The 16,166-nt window shown below is 36.7% G+C and overlaps 1 protein-coding gene across 3 annotated transcripts in view; it reads left to right on the top strand.

Moving 5' to 3' along the window:
• NSUN6 (NOP2/Sun RNA methyltransferase 6) overlaps nucleotides 1–16,166 on the top strand; it is a 78,060-nt gene that overhangs the window by 45,648 nt on the left and 16,246 nt on the right. For all 3 annotated transcript variants that reach the window (XM_034643920.1, XM_034643919.1, XM_034643918.1), the window contains 2 exons: nucleotides 1,785–1,904; nucleotides 7,646–7,790. In XM_034643920.1, coding sequence (XP_034499811.1) covers nucleotides 1,785–1,904; nucleotides 7,646–7,790 — 265 coding nt within the window. The remainder of the gene's footprint in view (nucleotides 1–1,784; nucleotides 1,905–7,645; nucleotides 7,791–16,166) is intronic.

The raw sequence follows: 16,166 nt of genomic DNA, 5'->3' as shown, positions 1-16,166 counted from the left end.
TCTCTCTAAAATAAATAAATCTTTAAACAAAAAAAGAGTGCACTTATCCTGATGAGCCCTGAGTAATAGATAGAAATATTGAATCACGGTATTGTACGCCTGAAATTAATAGAACACTGTTATATTAAAAAAAAACACTGCATTAAAAGTAAGAACGAATGCATTATGCTAACATAAATAGCATTTTTAATTAAATAGCTATGTTAAAAAAAAAAGATTCATGTTCTTTGCCTTTCTCAGTTTGTTCAAATCTCTGAAGAAACTCCTTTGTGCAAATGAAAAATTTATGTAACTATGCTTTTTAGTTTTCCTGATGACTTTCTGCTACAAGGAGTAAGCATAGACAATTCATAGGAATATCTTAAATATTGTGGTATTGAGTAAAAGAGTAAAGTTTTAAAAAGGCAGAACATCTTATATTTGTTGTGCTATGTGGGTATGTTCCTGGAAATGGAGTCTGTATGGACTGTGGAATTTATACAGACTAATGTTAGATTTTTCTGCTTTTCAGAGGTATAGGCATAAGAATGATAGAACCGGTATATCTCAGCCCCTCATTTGACAATGTACTGCCCAGCTACTTTATTTTTACAGGCAAGTATTTGTCAGAGTAAAATATTTAATGATATTGAAACATAACTTCAACGAGTCATTTCAAATCTAAGGTTTCTTTCTATTACCATATTTTTTTGTGATTTATTTTTCTGATCTACCTTTTGTTAAGCAGTAAAAAACAAAAAATAAACAAAAAAAACCACTTTGTACATATTCTCTTCTTTTTCTCAACTGATTTTAAAGTTTTTTTTAAACCTTCTATTGCCCAAAAATGCTTTAATTGCTTATTAGCCTCTACTGTTTTTTCTTGAAAAATAGTTTAGAAAATACATTACTTTAAAAAAATGCATTACTGGGGCACCTGGGTGGCTCAGTCAGTTAAGCATCTGCCATTGGCTCAGGTCATGATTCTGGGGTCCTGGGATCAAGCCCCATGTCAGGCTCCCTGCTCTGTGGGAGTCTGCTTCTCCCTCTCCCCCCACCTTGTGTGTGCTCTCTCTTTCTCACACATACACAAATAAAGTCTTTTTAAAAATGCTTTACTCTGGGATATTATTCTATCTTACTTAAGGCAAACTGTTATCCTAGAGTAACAGTCCTTGTATCATCAAAACTAATAATGAGTTGATGGTATAATATAACTTATTGCAGTCTAACTTATTGCTGTAGATATTTGAATTGTCCAATCTCATATTTCTAGGTCAGAAACCAGAAATAGTAAGATTGTTTTACATTTTACTTTTCTCCTGCAGAAATGGGGTAGTGGCGGGGAGATAGGAAGCCCAGATGTCTTTGAGTGGCATTAGCAGCATAAAACTAGAATTCTTAAGTGGGTGTTAAATGGTGAAGCACCTGAAATTGCAAAATTTTGTACATTTTCTTAGAAAAAGATCCAAAGCTTTTTGTTATATTTCTAAAAGGGCTTTCGCCTTCAAAATATTGAGAACCACTGAATTGAGGGGGGAAAAATGTGCTTTTTTTTTTTCTTCTAAATTGAAGGGGAGATGCATTGTGCATGTGCATGTGTGTGTCTCGTGTGTGAACATCCTATGAGATCATAGGCTACTCTAGGAAACTGTGAATTTCCTGACACTAGTATGTTTACAGAAAACCTGTTCTTGGCAAAGGATGATATACTGGATTACCTCCAAAAATTTCTTTATGTTCTCTGATTCTGAATTTTAAAAGGATTTAGAATCATTGATAATTGATTTTTTTTTTCTTTATAGAATTTGCCATCTGCTGTGGTAACTCATGTTCTGAATCCTCAACCTGGAGAGAAGATTCTAGATTTGTGTGCAGCACCTGGAGGCAAAACAACACACATTGCAGCATTAATGCGTGATCAGGTGAGACTGTCTTCACAGCAAAAACTCCTCTCAACAAATTACATGTTTCAGTGTTGAAGGTGGAACTACACATAATTTATGAAACATTATATAGACATTTATAATCTGAATTATTTCAGATTCAGCCAAAGTGAAGACTGCTCAGTGATGGCATTGATCACATGTTGAGTTCAGTAGATAATTATCATTTGTGAGAACTATCTGAAGATCTTCCTGAATCCCAGATTTATTGATACATTTGTAGAGTAGAAGTCTTCTTCATAAAATTACATTTAAATGCAACATTTAAGGTTTTTTGTATTCTTAATTGTAAGACTCAACACTTTTTAAACTACTGAATTCTGCCACTAAAACTTAATTTAACAGCATATTACTAAAGTATCAATATATACATTGATATATATATATATATGTACATTATGATACATATACATCAAACACATTTTCTTGAGAGTCATAAAAACCTTATAATCTGGCTTAATTATAAAGCCTGCCTCATTGTCACAAAATATAGTAAGGCTTGGATAACTTTATTTCAGATTTTACTGCTTTTTCCTGCATGTATGTATTTGACAATATATTTCCTTTCATTGTGGGTTAATCTGTGTTCAAAACTCAGTGTGACCTTTTAACCGTTCTGTACTGAGCCTGAGATTCTTCAGCTCAAGGAGAATAGGGCCAGTTGATGATATCTTTCTTCTTATTTCAAATTCCATAAAATTACATGGATCCTGAAATGCTTAGACATACTAGTATCTTCACCTACTTTACTCTGGAGGCAGATTTTAACTGATTGGTTGGTTGATTAAACAGACAGTTAGTGCTTACATATGCCAAGTACTGGGGATGCAGCAACAAACCACTGGGACCAAAATTGTCTTCGTCATGTAGCTTCCCTTCTAGTTAAGAGGAGACAGATAATAAACTAAATGAATACAAGTTATGGCATGTAGGATTGTGGTAAGGGTGGTGGTGAGCAAGAGAGGAAGGGAAGGGGCAATCGGGGGTATTGAGGGGTGTGAGTCTGCAGTTTTTAGGAGGGTGGTGAGAAATGCATCCTGTGAGGTGGTTTTTGAGGAAAGTCTTGGAGGTGATGAGCAGTATGGAAGTCTGTGGAGTGCATGTTTTCACTAGAGAAAAAGCAAGTGTGGGTGCTCTGAGGCTGGAGGGCACCTGCCCTGTTTGAGGAACCTCTGCCGTTTGCTGAGAGAGATGGAGTGAGGAGGACAGGAGGAGGAAGAGAGACCAGGATGTTAGCTGTGCTTGAGTGATGGGAAGTCACAGAAGAGTGACATAAGCCTCTATACTATTTCAAGTATCGTTTTGGCTGCTGCCTTGAAAACAGGCTGGAAGAGGGCAAGGGAAGCATCGTGGAGGTGGCAGGGAGTTCTGGAGATGTGTTTAAGGTGGAGTTGTAAGGAGTTGCCGATGCACTGGATGTGGGCTATGGATATGGGAGAGTAATCCAGGGTGACTCCTATAGATTTTGGGTAGGGGTGACTGTGGGAGGAGCAAATTATGCAGGGAAAGGTCAGAAAGTTAGTTTTGGAGATAGTAACTGAAGTGCCCATTAGACTTGCAAAGGGTGATGTTGAGCAGGCAATTGGATATTGGAGCCGAGAGTTCAGGACAGAGGTATAGACTGGAAATAAAAATATGGATTGGAAATGTAAATATATATAAAATAGAAATTTGCAAGTGATCAGCATATAGATAATACTTAAAGCTATAGAATTGGTGTGGGTGGCAATAGAGAGTAGAAGAGGCCGGAAAACTGAGCCGCATGGGTACTGTGTGCCAACATTCAGAGGTTGGGGAAAGGAGAGGGAATGGCCAGCGATGTCAGCGGAAAACCAGAGGAGTAGTATGACACCCTGGAAATGATGCAACGAAAGGGATTGAAAGACAGCGGGGATATCAGATGTGTCAGATGTTCTTGGCGGGCCACGTAAAGTGAGGACTGAGAACTTTCAGTGCACTTAGCACCAGGTCGGTGATGGGCAACCTTATCACAAACAGTTTTGGTGAGTGGAAATGCTTGCTTGCATTGAGAATGAGAGGAATCCAAGAAAGTGAATCATGACAGCTCCTTTGGCGGTGGGAGGGGGAGGTATTTGTACAGGAATACAGTGAAATGGGGCAGTAGTTGGAGGTGAACTCAGGGAGTACTTTATTTTAAGATGAGAGGAGCGATCATGTTTGTGTGCTAATGAGAGATCCATTAAAAGGGGAAATTGCTAACACCAGAGGGAGCAGGGAAGATTGCTGGAACAGTGTCTTTGAGGAGGTGAGATATGATACAGTTGGATGCACAAGTGGCTTTAGATGGTCGCGTGCGGCAGTTTATCCATGGAAATCGGAGGGGAGGCGGAGTACACGGGTGCAGATATTGGTGGGCTGGTCAATGTGGTAAGAGACGAAGTTCTCTTCTGGTTGTTTGAGTTTTCTCAGTGAAATAGGAAGCAAGGCCATCCTATGAGAATGGGGATTGATTGGGAAGGAGGTGGTAAGAGCTAGGAGGTACGAAACGTTAATCTAGGAAAATGGAAGTGAGAATGGGCTACGGACACATCCTGGGAATTTCAGTTTGCACTCTGGGCTCCACCAATACAGTGGTCATGAGTTTAAGGTAAGATTTATTGGGATAGTGATGGGTTTTTTTTTAGCTGCCTGGGGGTACATGTGAAGTTGATGGAGAATGGGATTTAACCACAGCAGCATTTTTGTCGTGCTTATATCTGAGACACAAGCATGTGTATAAGAGAGTAATGTGATGGAACATGGAATCTCAACTGGGTGAAGAGCGTAGCAAGGACAGTGAAAGACTGAGGGCAGTGGATCCATTCTTATTTTTCTAAGTTAGCTCAGATTTATACAGTGGTAGGAATTCTTAGGCACTTAGGAAACTCGGCAGTTGTTTTTATGGTACTCATTTATAGATAAGGAGAAATTGCCTACTTGAAGTGTAAGACTTTCTGGTGTAGAAATACACTTCTGTGAGGCTTAACAGAGCCCTTCTGCTCTGATTCACTTGATAGAAGATGTAATATCTGTGTGCTCACTCCCCAGAGTGCCAGATGTTGGACTTTACCAGATGATCGATCATTTTTTATCTATATTTGATGGTTTTTAGGATGGTCAAGTGATTTATAAGCAATCTTAGACAGAAAATAATACATTTACTGTGTCAAGGTGAAATTGTAGCTTTTCTCTTTCATTAGTGCAAATCATTTTATCCAAAGACTTCTGATGAAAATTCACATTACTTGCATATTAGTATTTGATGCTATTACAATTTCTGAAATATTCACTATGTCACAAGCAGGGGGATAACGCGCGAGCACACAAACACATGTAAATAAATAAATTTATATTTTCAGTAAATATATTAAAGGGTTAAAACCTATCTCTGCACTATATGTGTATCTACATACAATATAAATGGCAATGTATATGTGTTCTGTGTGTGTGCATGTATATATGCACCCTGTATATATGTACCCTACACACACACACTTGTGGTAGCACTCAGTGAGTGGCTTTAAAGTAACAAAGGAAGGAAAAGATATTTGTTGTTAAGGTTTTGGGGTATTATACTCTTGGTTCGTTAGAGGAGATGTACTTTCCTGTTTACTTATACTCTTCTTTGTCCCAAAGGAATTTAAGGTGGTAACAGCAAAAACCTTAAGGAAAAATGCATTAAATACCACCAGTGCATAAAACGGCAGAACATGAAATAGAAGGATTCATTTTATGAAGGTGTGGTGTTTAATGCAAGTCAGTTTTCAGTTTACTTGAAATCCTTAATTGTAAAGATTATGGTATGATTTGAAGAAGTGATAATAATCTGCCCTTAATTTAAGGTATATGATATTTATTGTGTTTGCTTAGAAGTATCCAGACATATTTTATTCTCTCCAGTAAGAAATCTTTCCAAAGAGAGTCTGGATATTTTAGGTGTGTCCATGTTCTGTTGTTCGGTTTCATAGTGCTCTATAAAGGTGACCACAGAAAGTGTAGCAGCATTGTAATCTAAGATGCGGGTGATGCATTTGTCATACAAGGATGGTGTCATACAAGGATGTCATACAAGGATGGTGATATATATAAAAGAAACAAAAGCAAGAAAAGACACTGAAGAGTTAATCTCACCATCTCTGCAATATCATTTCACAGTATATTTAAAAAATCATATGAATGTCACAGTGCATTCGTAAAAGAGTGGCCTCGTCTTCATTGACTTTAACTTAACTGAAGAGTTGCCATATAAAATTATTATTATTATGTTTTAAGATTTTATTTATTTATTTAACACAGAGAGAGCCAGAGAGAGAGGGAACACAAGCAGGGGGAGTGGGAGAGGAAGAAGCAGGCTCATGGCGGAGGAGCCTGATGTGGGGCTCGATCCCATAACGCCGGGATCACACCCTGAGCCGAAGGCAGACGCTTAACCACTGTGCTACCCAGGCGCCCCCAAAATTATTATTATTATTATTATTTTTAAAGATTTTATTTATTTATTTGACAGAGATAGAGACAGCCAGCGAGAGAGGGAACACAAGCAGGGGGAGTGGGAGAGGAAGAAGCAGACTCATGGCGGAGGAGCCTGATGTGGGGCTCGATCCCATAACGCTGGGATCACGCCCTGAGCCGAAGGCAGACGCTTAACCACTGTGCCACCCATGCACCCCCAAAATTATTTTTGAACTACTTTTTATACCAGTCTGTAGCATTTTGCTGTAATATACAGGTCAATATTTTTATGTTATGGTTGTCAGAATTGGCATGAATTTTGTTTACATATACAACTCAGAAAATATTGAGATGAGGATTGACTTTACAGGTAACAGTCATCTGTATCCCAAAGCACTAGAAAGCACACATATCTCAGAACGTTAGTTCATATTCTTCCAAGTGTGAACAAAGCACATCAGTTGGTGATTTTTTTTTTTTTTTTAATATTTACCTCCAGTAGATCTTTTCAGGTTACTTAGATGGCAAATACTATGGTTTTGAGTTTTGTTAATTAAAAATAGCTGTGTACTATAAGAAAATTAACCTGGCAAGAATGTACTTTTCTATTTTGTATTTATTTTTAAAATTTTTCTTTAAATTCCAGTTAGTAACATCCAGTGTAACATCCCTACAATTTAGTCTTCCATACATCACCCGGTGCTCATCACAAGTGCCCTCCTTAATCCCCATCACCTATTTCACCCATCCCCTCACCCTCCTCCCCTCTGGTAACCAGCAATTTGTTCTCTATAGTGAGGAGTCTGTTTCTTGGTTTGTCTCTAAGAACGGTTTTCTTTTTTTTTTCCCCAAAAGGCTGAGACTTTAAGTATTTTATTTTATTTTATTATTATTTTTTTAATGATTTTTTATTATGTTAGTCACCATACAGTACATCCCCGGATTCCGATGTAAAGTTCGATGCTTCATTAGTTGCGTATAACACCCAGTGCACCATGCAATACGTGCCCTCCTTACTACCCATCACCGGTCTATCCCAATCCCCCAACCCCTCCCCTCTGAGGCCCTCAGTTTGTTTCTCATAGTCCATGAGACTTTAAGTATTTTAGTGTAAATTTGATACACATTTGGTTAATGAATTCAGCTTTAAAACTAGGGATAGGAGGAAAGTAGGGAAGACTGTAATTTTTCATCAGTTTTCCTCATTATTAATAGTTTTCATGACTGCTTTGGGTTTACACTTTATGTGTGTTTTGTTTGTTTTTTAGGGAGAAGTAATAGCACTGGATAAAATACCCAACAAAGTAGAAAAAATAAAACAGAATGCTTTATTGTTAGGGCTGAATTCCATCAAGGCGTTTTGCTTTGACGGAACAAAGGCTCTTCAACTCGATATGGTTAAGGATGCTGAAGGTGAGTTAAATTTTATCTTTACAGGCTTCTGTAATTGGCTCTTGGAAACAGATTTTGCTGTCATTGTTCTAGCCCTAAAATATCCATAACACCTTGAAACTGGAATGGATCTGAGATATTTTGCCATAATAGATACCATTTTGCTTTTCATCTTATCCCAGAACATATATATAGTACCTATATATAGTTATGTCAGATTTTAATAACATCAAATCAAACCCCAAGACCTGGTCAGACTCTTTAGTCTTAATGTATTTGTCTTAATTTCATATTAAATCTCAGAAAGCTTATTAGCCTTTCAAGTTTATGATTCTTGAGCTAATTTTTTTTTCTTCATTTTTCTTGAGAGAATGGGGCTATGGAGCTGGGAAGGAAGGGAAAACTGCCACATATCTTGCTTTGGAGTAAAATGTTGCATTTATTAAGTCCTCTGTTGCTCTCTTTGTGTAGATAAGGTTTCATGAAATACTCAAGAAACTTGCATATTTTAATGAATTAATTGCCATTAGTTTCCCCAAAATATTTATTGATTAAAGATGCTACTTGAAAAAAGATGATTTTAAAAAGCTGAGGACATGGTTTTGACTCCCCACCCTTTACAGACCATCTAGTTTTCACATATATAAGGTCTTGTTCATAAGAATGACTGGTAGACAGTGGACAGCTCAATATAATCCATTACTGTCACTTTACTGAAATTGTTGGTAGGTCACCAAGTTATGTATATCATTGAATAAAGTGATCATCCTCAAAAGCATATTAGGCTGAGATTGGGGTGAGAACAATCAAGCTGTGAAGGTAGCCATCTTAGAGTTTGGTTTTCAGTGCTATAGGGAGACATTCATTAATTAACTTGGGATATTCGATCACTGATTTTTCACTCATCCATATCACTTTATTAGCTGATGGTTGTAGGTTGTCATCTTTAGCTCTTTTTTTCATCTTAAGACCTGTTTCATCACAGATACTTTATGGTAGTTTGATTTGGAGTATTAAACCTAGAGTGTCTGGCAATAGACCCATCTGTTTGATGGAAAATGCATCAGTAGTAATGTCAACATTAACATATCTTTGGGACTCCTGGAAAGTGAGAAGTTATTTTGTGACACCTGCCTGATGTGTAATAAACCACATGGGAATAAACAAATAAATGAAACACATGGAAAGCTTCTTAGAATATGGATTGTTCTCAGGAGCAAGTTCTGGACTATTATGTATCTTCCTATAGAGGTGGGAATAGGTCAGGTGTAATTGCCTGATTACGTGAGAACAGCTCTTCATAGTCAGTTGATTGTTAACCCAGAAGAGTTAGCCAGGAGGTTCGCAGGAGATTTATAGTAGCGTATCAGCTAATGGGCTGTATCCGAGAGACCCAAAATACAGTGGTTTAGGAAAGATAGAAGCGTTTTTTGTTTCTTTGTTTGTTTTTGTTTATTTTGGTCTCACCTAACAGAAGTGGGCCTCCAACGTGGTAGTTTCATCTCTGGGTCCAAGGCAGATGTGCCAGTTCTTTCAAGGGGAAAGGAGAGGGTATCAGAATCCTTACAAGTTCACATGCCACTGGCCAGGTTAGTCATTGATCAATTTAACTGCAAGGGGGGCTGGAAATGTTGTCATTAGATGTGTAGCCATGTGCCCAGTTCGAAACATGACTTTAGAAAAAGACGATAATGGGTATTAAAAAACAACTAGCAGTCTGACAAAGACTTTGTATTACTGAAAGTGATGATGGTGATTGTTAAAATTTATAAGATATTTTAAATTTCTATTATTTTAGGGTAGTTGACAGTGTTATTAGTTTCAAGTGTACGGTATAACAATTCTAAAGTTCTGTATATACTCAGTGCTCACCACAGTCACCCTCTGTCACCATAAAATGTTACTATATTATTGAGTATATGCCCTACGCTGTGCTTTTTATCTCTGTGACTTACTCATTGTATAGCTAGAAGTTTCTATCTCTTAATTTCCTTCACATATTTTGCCCATCCCCTTACCTACCTCCCCTCTGGCAACCACCAGTTGGTTGTATTTATGAGTCTGTTTCTGTTTGTTTGCTCACTTATTTTGACATTTGGAGTCCACATATAAGTGAAATTCTATGGTATTTGTCTGTGTCTGACTTATTTTACTTAGCATAATACCCTCTAGGTCCATCCATGTTGTCATGAATGGCACGATGCCATTCATTTTTGTAGCTGACTAATACTTGTGTGTTTGTGTATACATACTACATCTTTATCCCATCTATCAGTAGACACTTGGGATTGCTTCAGTATATTGGCTACTGAAAGGGGCACCTGGCTGGTTCAGTCTGTAGAGTATGCAGATCTTGATCTTGGGGTTGTAAGTTTGAGCTCCATGTTAGATGATATAAAAAAAAAAAAAGTACTGCCTACTGAAATAATACTGCAATAAACGTAGGGTTGCATATATCTTTTTTGAATTAATGTTTTCATTTTCTTTGAGTAATTATCTGGTTGTAGAATTACCAGATCATATAGTATTTTTATTTTTAATTTTTTGAGGAATCTCAAATAGATAATACTTCTAGCTTTGTTCTTCTTTTTCAAGATTGCTTTGACTGTTTGGGGTCTTTTGTAGTTTAATATAAATTTTAATACTCTTTGTTCTAGTTCTATGAAAAGCACTGTTGTTTTTTTGGTAGTGATTGCATTAAATCTTTAAATTGCTTGGGTAGTATGGGCATTTTAATGGTATTCTTCCCATCCATGAGCATGGTGTATCTTTCCATATGTTTGTATTGTCTTCAGTTTCTTTCCTTAATGTCTTAGAATTTTCAGAGTATAGGTCTTCCCCTTGTTTAAATTTATTCCTTTGTATTTTTTCTTTTTGGAGCATTTATAAATGGGATTGTTTTCTTAATTTCTCTTCTACTTCATTATTAGTGCACAGAAACACAACAGATTTCTGTATATTAATTTTACATTTTATAACTTAACTGAATTCACTAATTTTAATAGGTTTTTTAATGGTCTTTAGGATTTTCTATATATAGTATCAAGTCATCTGTAAAGAGTAACAGTTTTATTTCCTCCACCAGTTTGGATGCCTTTTATTTCTTGTCTGATTGCTGTGCCTAGACTTCCAGTACTGTGTTGAATAAAAGTGGTGAGAGTGGACATCTTTGTCTTATTCCTCATCTTAGAGGAAAAGCTTTCAATTTTTCACTATTGAGTATGATATTGGCTGTGCATTGTTTCATATATGTCCTTTATTATGTTGAGGTATGTTTCTCCTAAACCCACTTTGTTGAGAGTTTTTATCATGAGTGGGTATTGTATTTTGTCAGATAGTTTTTCTGCATCTATTGAGATAATCATATGGTTTTCATCATTCTTGTTAATGTGATGTATCACATTGGCATGTGAATATTGAACCATCCTTGCATCTGGGAATAAATTCCACTTGATTGTGGTGAATGATCCTTTCATATATTGTTGAATTTGGTTTGCTAATGTTTTGTTGAGGATTTTTGCATCTGTCTATCAGGGGTAGTGGCCTGCAGTTTTCTTTTCCTGTAGTGTCTTTGTCTGGTTTTGGTAACAGGCTAATGCTGGCCTCTTAGAATGAATTTGGAAGTTTTTCTTCCCCTTTTATTTTTTGAAACAGTTTGGGAAGAATAGGTATTAACTCTTCTTTCAATATTTGGTAGAATTCACCTTTGAAGCCATCAGGCCCTGGACTTTTGTTTGTTGGGAGTTTTTTGATTACTGATTTAATTTCATTACTAGTAATAAGTCTGTTCAAATATTCTGTTTCTTCCCGATTCAGTTTTGAAAGACTGTATGTTTCTAGGAATTTATCCATTTCTTTTAGGTTGTTTGCATGTAATTTTTTTGTAGTGTTCTTATAATCCTTTGTATTTCTGTGGTGTTGGTTATTTCTGTTCTTTCACTTCTGATTTTATTATTTGAGTTCTCTCTTGATGAGTCTGGCTAAATGTTTATCAATGTTGTTCATCCTTTCAAAGAACCAGCTCTTGGTTTCATTGATCTTTTCTTTTGTTGTTTTTTTTAGTCTCAATTTATTTCCACTCTAATCTTTTTATTGACTTCCTTCTACTAACTTTGGGCTTTGTTCTTTTTTCTCATTCCTTTAGGTGTAAGGTCTGATTGTTTGAGATTTTTCTTATTTCTTAAGGTAGGTCTGTATCACCATAAACTTCTGTCTTAGAACTGTTTTTGCTGTGTTCCCCAAATTTTGGACTGTTGTGTTTCCATTTTCATTTGTCTCCAGGTATTACTTGATTTCCTCTTTGATTTCATCATCGACCCATTTTTGTTTAGTCGTATGTTATAACTAGCTACCATGTGTTTGTGTTTTTTCCATTTTTTTTTTTTAATTCTAGTTTCACATTGTGGTGGTTGGAAAAGATGCTTGATATGATTTTGGCGTTCTTAAATTTATTGATACTTGTTTTGTGGCCTCACATGTGATCTCTCTTGGAGAATGTGCCACGTGCACTAGAAAAGAAAGTGTGTTTTGCTCATTTTGGATGGAATGTTCGGTATCTTTTAGGTTTATTTGGTCTATGTGTCATTCAAAGTGACTGTTTCCTTGTTGATTTTCCGTCTGGATGATCTGTCAGTTGATGTAATTGAAATTGAGGTGTTAAAGTCCACTACTATTATTGTATATATTCCATTATTGTCATACTGTCCTTTTATGTCTGTTAATACTTGTTTTATGTATTTAGGTGCTCCTATGTTGGGTGGATGGGTATTTGCAATTGTTATATCCTCCTGTTGGATTGATCCCTTTATTATTATGTAATGCCTTTATTTGTCTCTTATTAGAACTTTGTTTTAAAGTCTGTTTTGTTTGATAGAAGTGTTTCTGCATGGCTTTGTTTTCTTGTTTGTTTTTGTTTTGTTTTTTTTGTTGTTGTTGTTGATGTTATTTTTTTGCTTTTGTTTGCATGGAATATCTTTCCGTTCCTTCATTTTCAGTCTCTGTGTCTTTAAGTCTGAAGTGAGTCTTGTATGGACAGCATATAGGTGGGTCTTGATTTTTTTTTTTTTTTTAAAGATTTTTTATTTATTTATTAGACAGAGATAGAGACAGCCAGCGAGAGAGGGAACACAAGCAGGGAGAGTGGGAGAGGAAGAAGCAGGCTCATAGCTGAGGAGCCTGACGTGGGGCTCGATCCCATAACGCCGGGATCACGCCCTGAGCTGAAGGCAGACGCTTAACCGCTGTGCCACCCAGGTGCCCCTGATTTTTTATTCATTCAGTCACTTATGTCTTTTAAATGAAGCATTTATTTAAACTTGAAGTAATTGTTGGGGTGCCTGTGTGGCTCAGTCAGTTAAGCATCTGCCTTCACCTTAGGTCATGATCCCAGGGTCCTGTGTTGGGCTCCCTATTCGGGGGTGGGGGGGAGTCTGCTTCTCCCTCTGTCCCTCCCCCTGCTCATGCTCTCTCTCTCTCTCTCTCTAATAAATAAATAAAATCTTTTTTAAAAAACCCTAATTATTGATGATATGTACTTACTGCCATTTTGTTAATTGCTTTCTGGTTATTTTTGTAGTTCTCTGTTTCTTGCTCACTTTTCTTGCTCACTTCCTTTGTGGTTTGTTTGGTTTTTTTAGTGTTATGCTTGGATTCTTTTCTCTTTATTTTTTGTGTATCTGTTATAGGTCTTTTATTTGTGGTTATCATGGTGTTCATTTATAACATCCTATTGTGTATAGCAGTCTGTATTAAGTTGGTGGTTACTTAAGTTCGAATACTGAAAGCACTAAATTTTTACTTCATTTCATGTATATGATGTCATATTTTACATCTTTTTATTTTGTGTATTCCTTAAGTTTTGTAGATATACTTGATTTCACAACCATAGTGTTTTCACCTTCATATTGGTTTTAGGAAAAATTAATCTATATTCACTGTGTGTTTGCTTTTACCAGTGAAGTTTTTTTCTGTCATGATTTTCTTCTAGTTATAGTCTTTTCTTTCCTCTGAAAAAATTCCCTTTAAACAGTTTTTGTAAGGCAGGTTTAGTGGTGATAAACTCCTTTAACTTTTTTTTGTCCAGGAAACTTTTTATTTCTCCTTCATTTCTCCTTCAAGATAGCCTTGCTGTTGAAGGGCATCTCGGCTCCTTCCACAGTTTGGCTATGGTGGACAATGCTGCTATGAACATTGGGGTGCATATGGCCCTTCTCTTCACTATGTCTGTATCTTTGGGGTAAATACCCACTAGTGCAATTGCTGGTCATAGGGTAGCTCTATTTTTAACTTTTTGAGGGACCTCCACACTGTTTTCCAAAGTGTTATACGCAAACAATGAATCATGGAGCACTACGTCAATAACTAATGATGTACTGTATGGTGACTAACATATCATAATAAAAAAAAAAAGGAAAAAAAAAAGCCTTGCTGGATAGAGTATTCTTGGTTGTAGGCTTTTCCTTCAGCACTTTGGGTGGGTTGGGTTTTTGTGGTTTTTTTTGGTTTTGTCTTTTTTTTTAAAGATTTTATTTATTTATTTGACAGAGGGAGCGAGAGAGCACAATCGGGGAACAGCAGAGAGAGAGGGAGAAGTGGGGCTCAATCCCAGGACCCTGGGATCATGACCTGAGCCGCAGGTAGTCCCATAACCAACTGAGCCACCCAGGCGCCCCCCCCTCCTTTCAGCACTTTGAATGTATCATTGCCACATTCCTCTGGCCTGCAAAGTTTCTGTTGAAAAATCAACTGATAGCTTAATTGTCAGAGCTCCCAGTGTTAGGCTGTGCTGATTTTCAAAGCCAGGTATCATGAGACTCATCTTCGCAGTTTAAGTCCCCAAGGCTGTGGTTGCCAGCTGTGGGATCTGATCCCCTCCTCCATCTTTCCTTTTGTGCTTAGTCATATCGGGGGTTTAGTCATTGACCTTATCTCTACCCCTCTTACCCTTTTTGATGTGTCCTTCTCTTTATGACTAGGTGTGGAGGATCTGTCAGTCTTGAGATTTTCAGAATGAGTTGTAGAAGTTGTGGTTGTTGGTTTAGTGTCTGTGGGATAAGGTGAACTCAGGATCCTTCTACTCTGCCATTTCCCGCCTCATGTTTTCTAAATTTATTCCTTTTAGTTAATAAATTGCTTCTTTCCTTTTTAAGTTGGAAGAGTTTGAAGTCCTCTATGTGGATAAATGAGGTGTTTAGTATAAGGTGGTAAGAAGTTGATTTGGTGACTTGGTCACTGTGCACTAATGTCAAGTTGCAGGGTAGTTCTGATTTTTAAGCAATTTGTTCTGGGTATGGACTGCTGTTATAACAAAGCAGCCCATCACTCTGGCTTAAAACAACAATAAGTTTATTATTATTTCTCACAATTTTAGGGATCAACTGGGAACTCAAGTGGTTTTCACTTTCAGTGGCTTATGCAACAGCAGTCACATGGTACTTGAGGGAAGGGTCACCTCAGAAGCTTTGTCTACCACGTACCTATCTAGAGGTTAATGGTGGCTCTCAGGTGGCACCTATACATGGCCTCTCCATGTACTAGATTTTCTCAGACTATGTTGGCTGGGTTCTGAAAACAAGTGTCCCAAGAGCCCCAGGCAGAAGCTGTATCACCTTTTAGGACCTCGTCCAAAAGTCATGTAGCAGCAAGTCTGCTTTTGTCAAGAATAAAGGAGAAGGAACATTAGACCCTATCTGCTGTGGGAAAAGAGTCAATGTCAAATTGAAGGGCATGTGGGATGGGAGGTATTTGTCATAGCCATCTTTAGAAAAAAGTATAATTTTTTTCACAGTTTTAAATTATTCGTGTGCTTAGCTATAAATTTTTAACTTATATGCACAATAGATTGTTAGCCTTACACAGAAAGAATAAGTACTGACTTGGAAAATGAAAGAGCACAAAAACAATAATTCTCCCAATTTACTTCAGGGTGATTTTCACCTGTTCTGTAAATTCAGTTAATATGATAAAAAGTTTTACGTAGCTTAGCAAGGTGATTTTAATAACAAAAAAAACAAAAACAAACCCTAAAAAGAGAAAATATTGTTTGAATATTCAGCTTGAACTCTTTATAAAGAGTTATATTTAGTTTGACTTTCATTTATTGGGAATAAAGATTATCCATACTTTTAGTGTTGTAGTTACCTATAAGGAGTAACCCAAATCCAATCTTTTCCCTCATAAATACAATTTATAAAAAGAAACCAGTTGTTTTTTAATATATTAGGTAAGTACTAAAAATCATTCCTGAAAGCAGTTTTTATTCTTGATGCCAAAGGAAACATTTTATGTCATATTAGAGATTTTTTGAAAGATTACCCTTTTTCTTACCTAATTTTAAATTATATCCACTGTAGTATTTGTTAAATGGGAAAAATAGTGGTTTTTCTTCATATAGGATCA

Source organism: Ailuropoda melanoleuca, chromosome 15, assembly GCF_002007445.2.
Source record: "Ailuropoda melanoleuca isolate Jingjing chromosome 15, ASM200744v2, whole genome shotgun sequence".
Lineage (NCBI taxonomy): Eukaryota > Metazoa > Chordata > Mammalia > Carnivora > Ursidae > Ailuropoda > Ailuropoda melanoleuca.
This window is presented reverse-complemented; position numbering and strand designations above follow the sequence as displayed.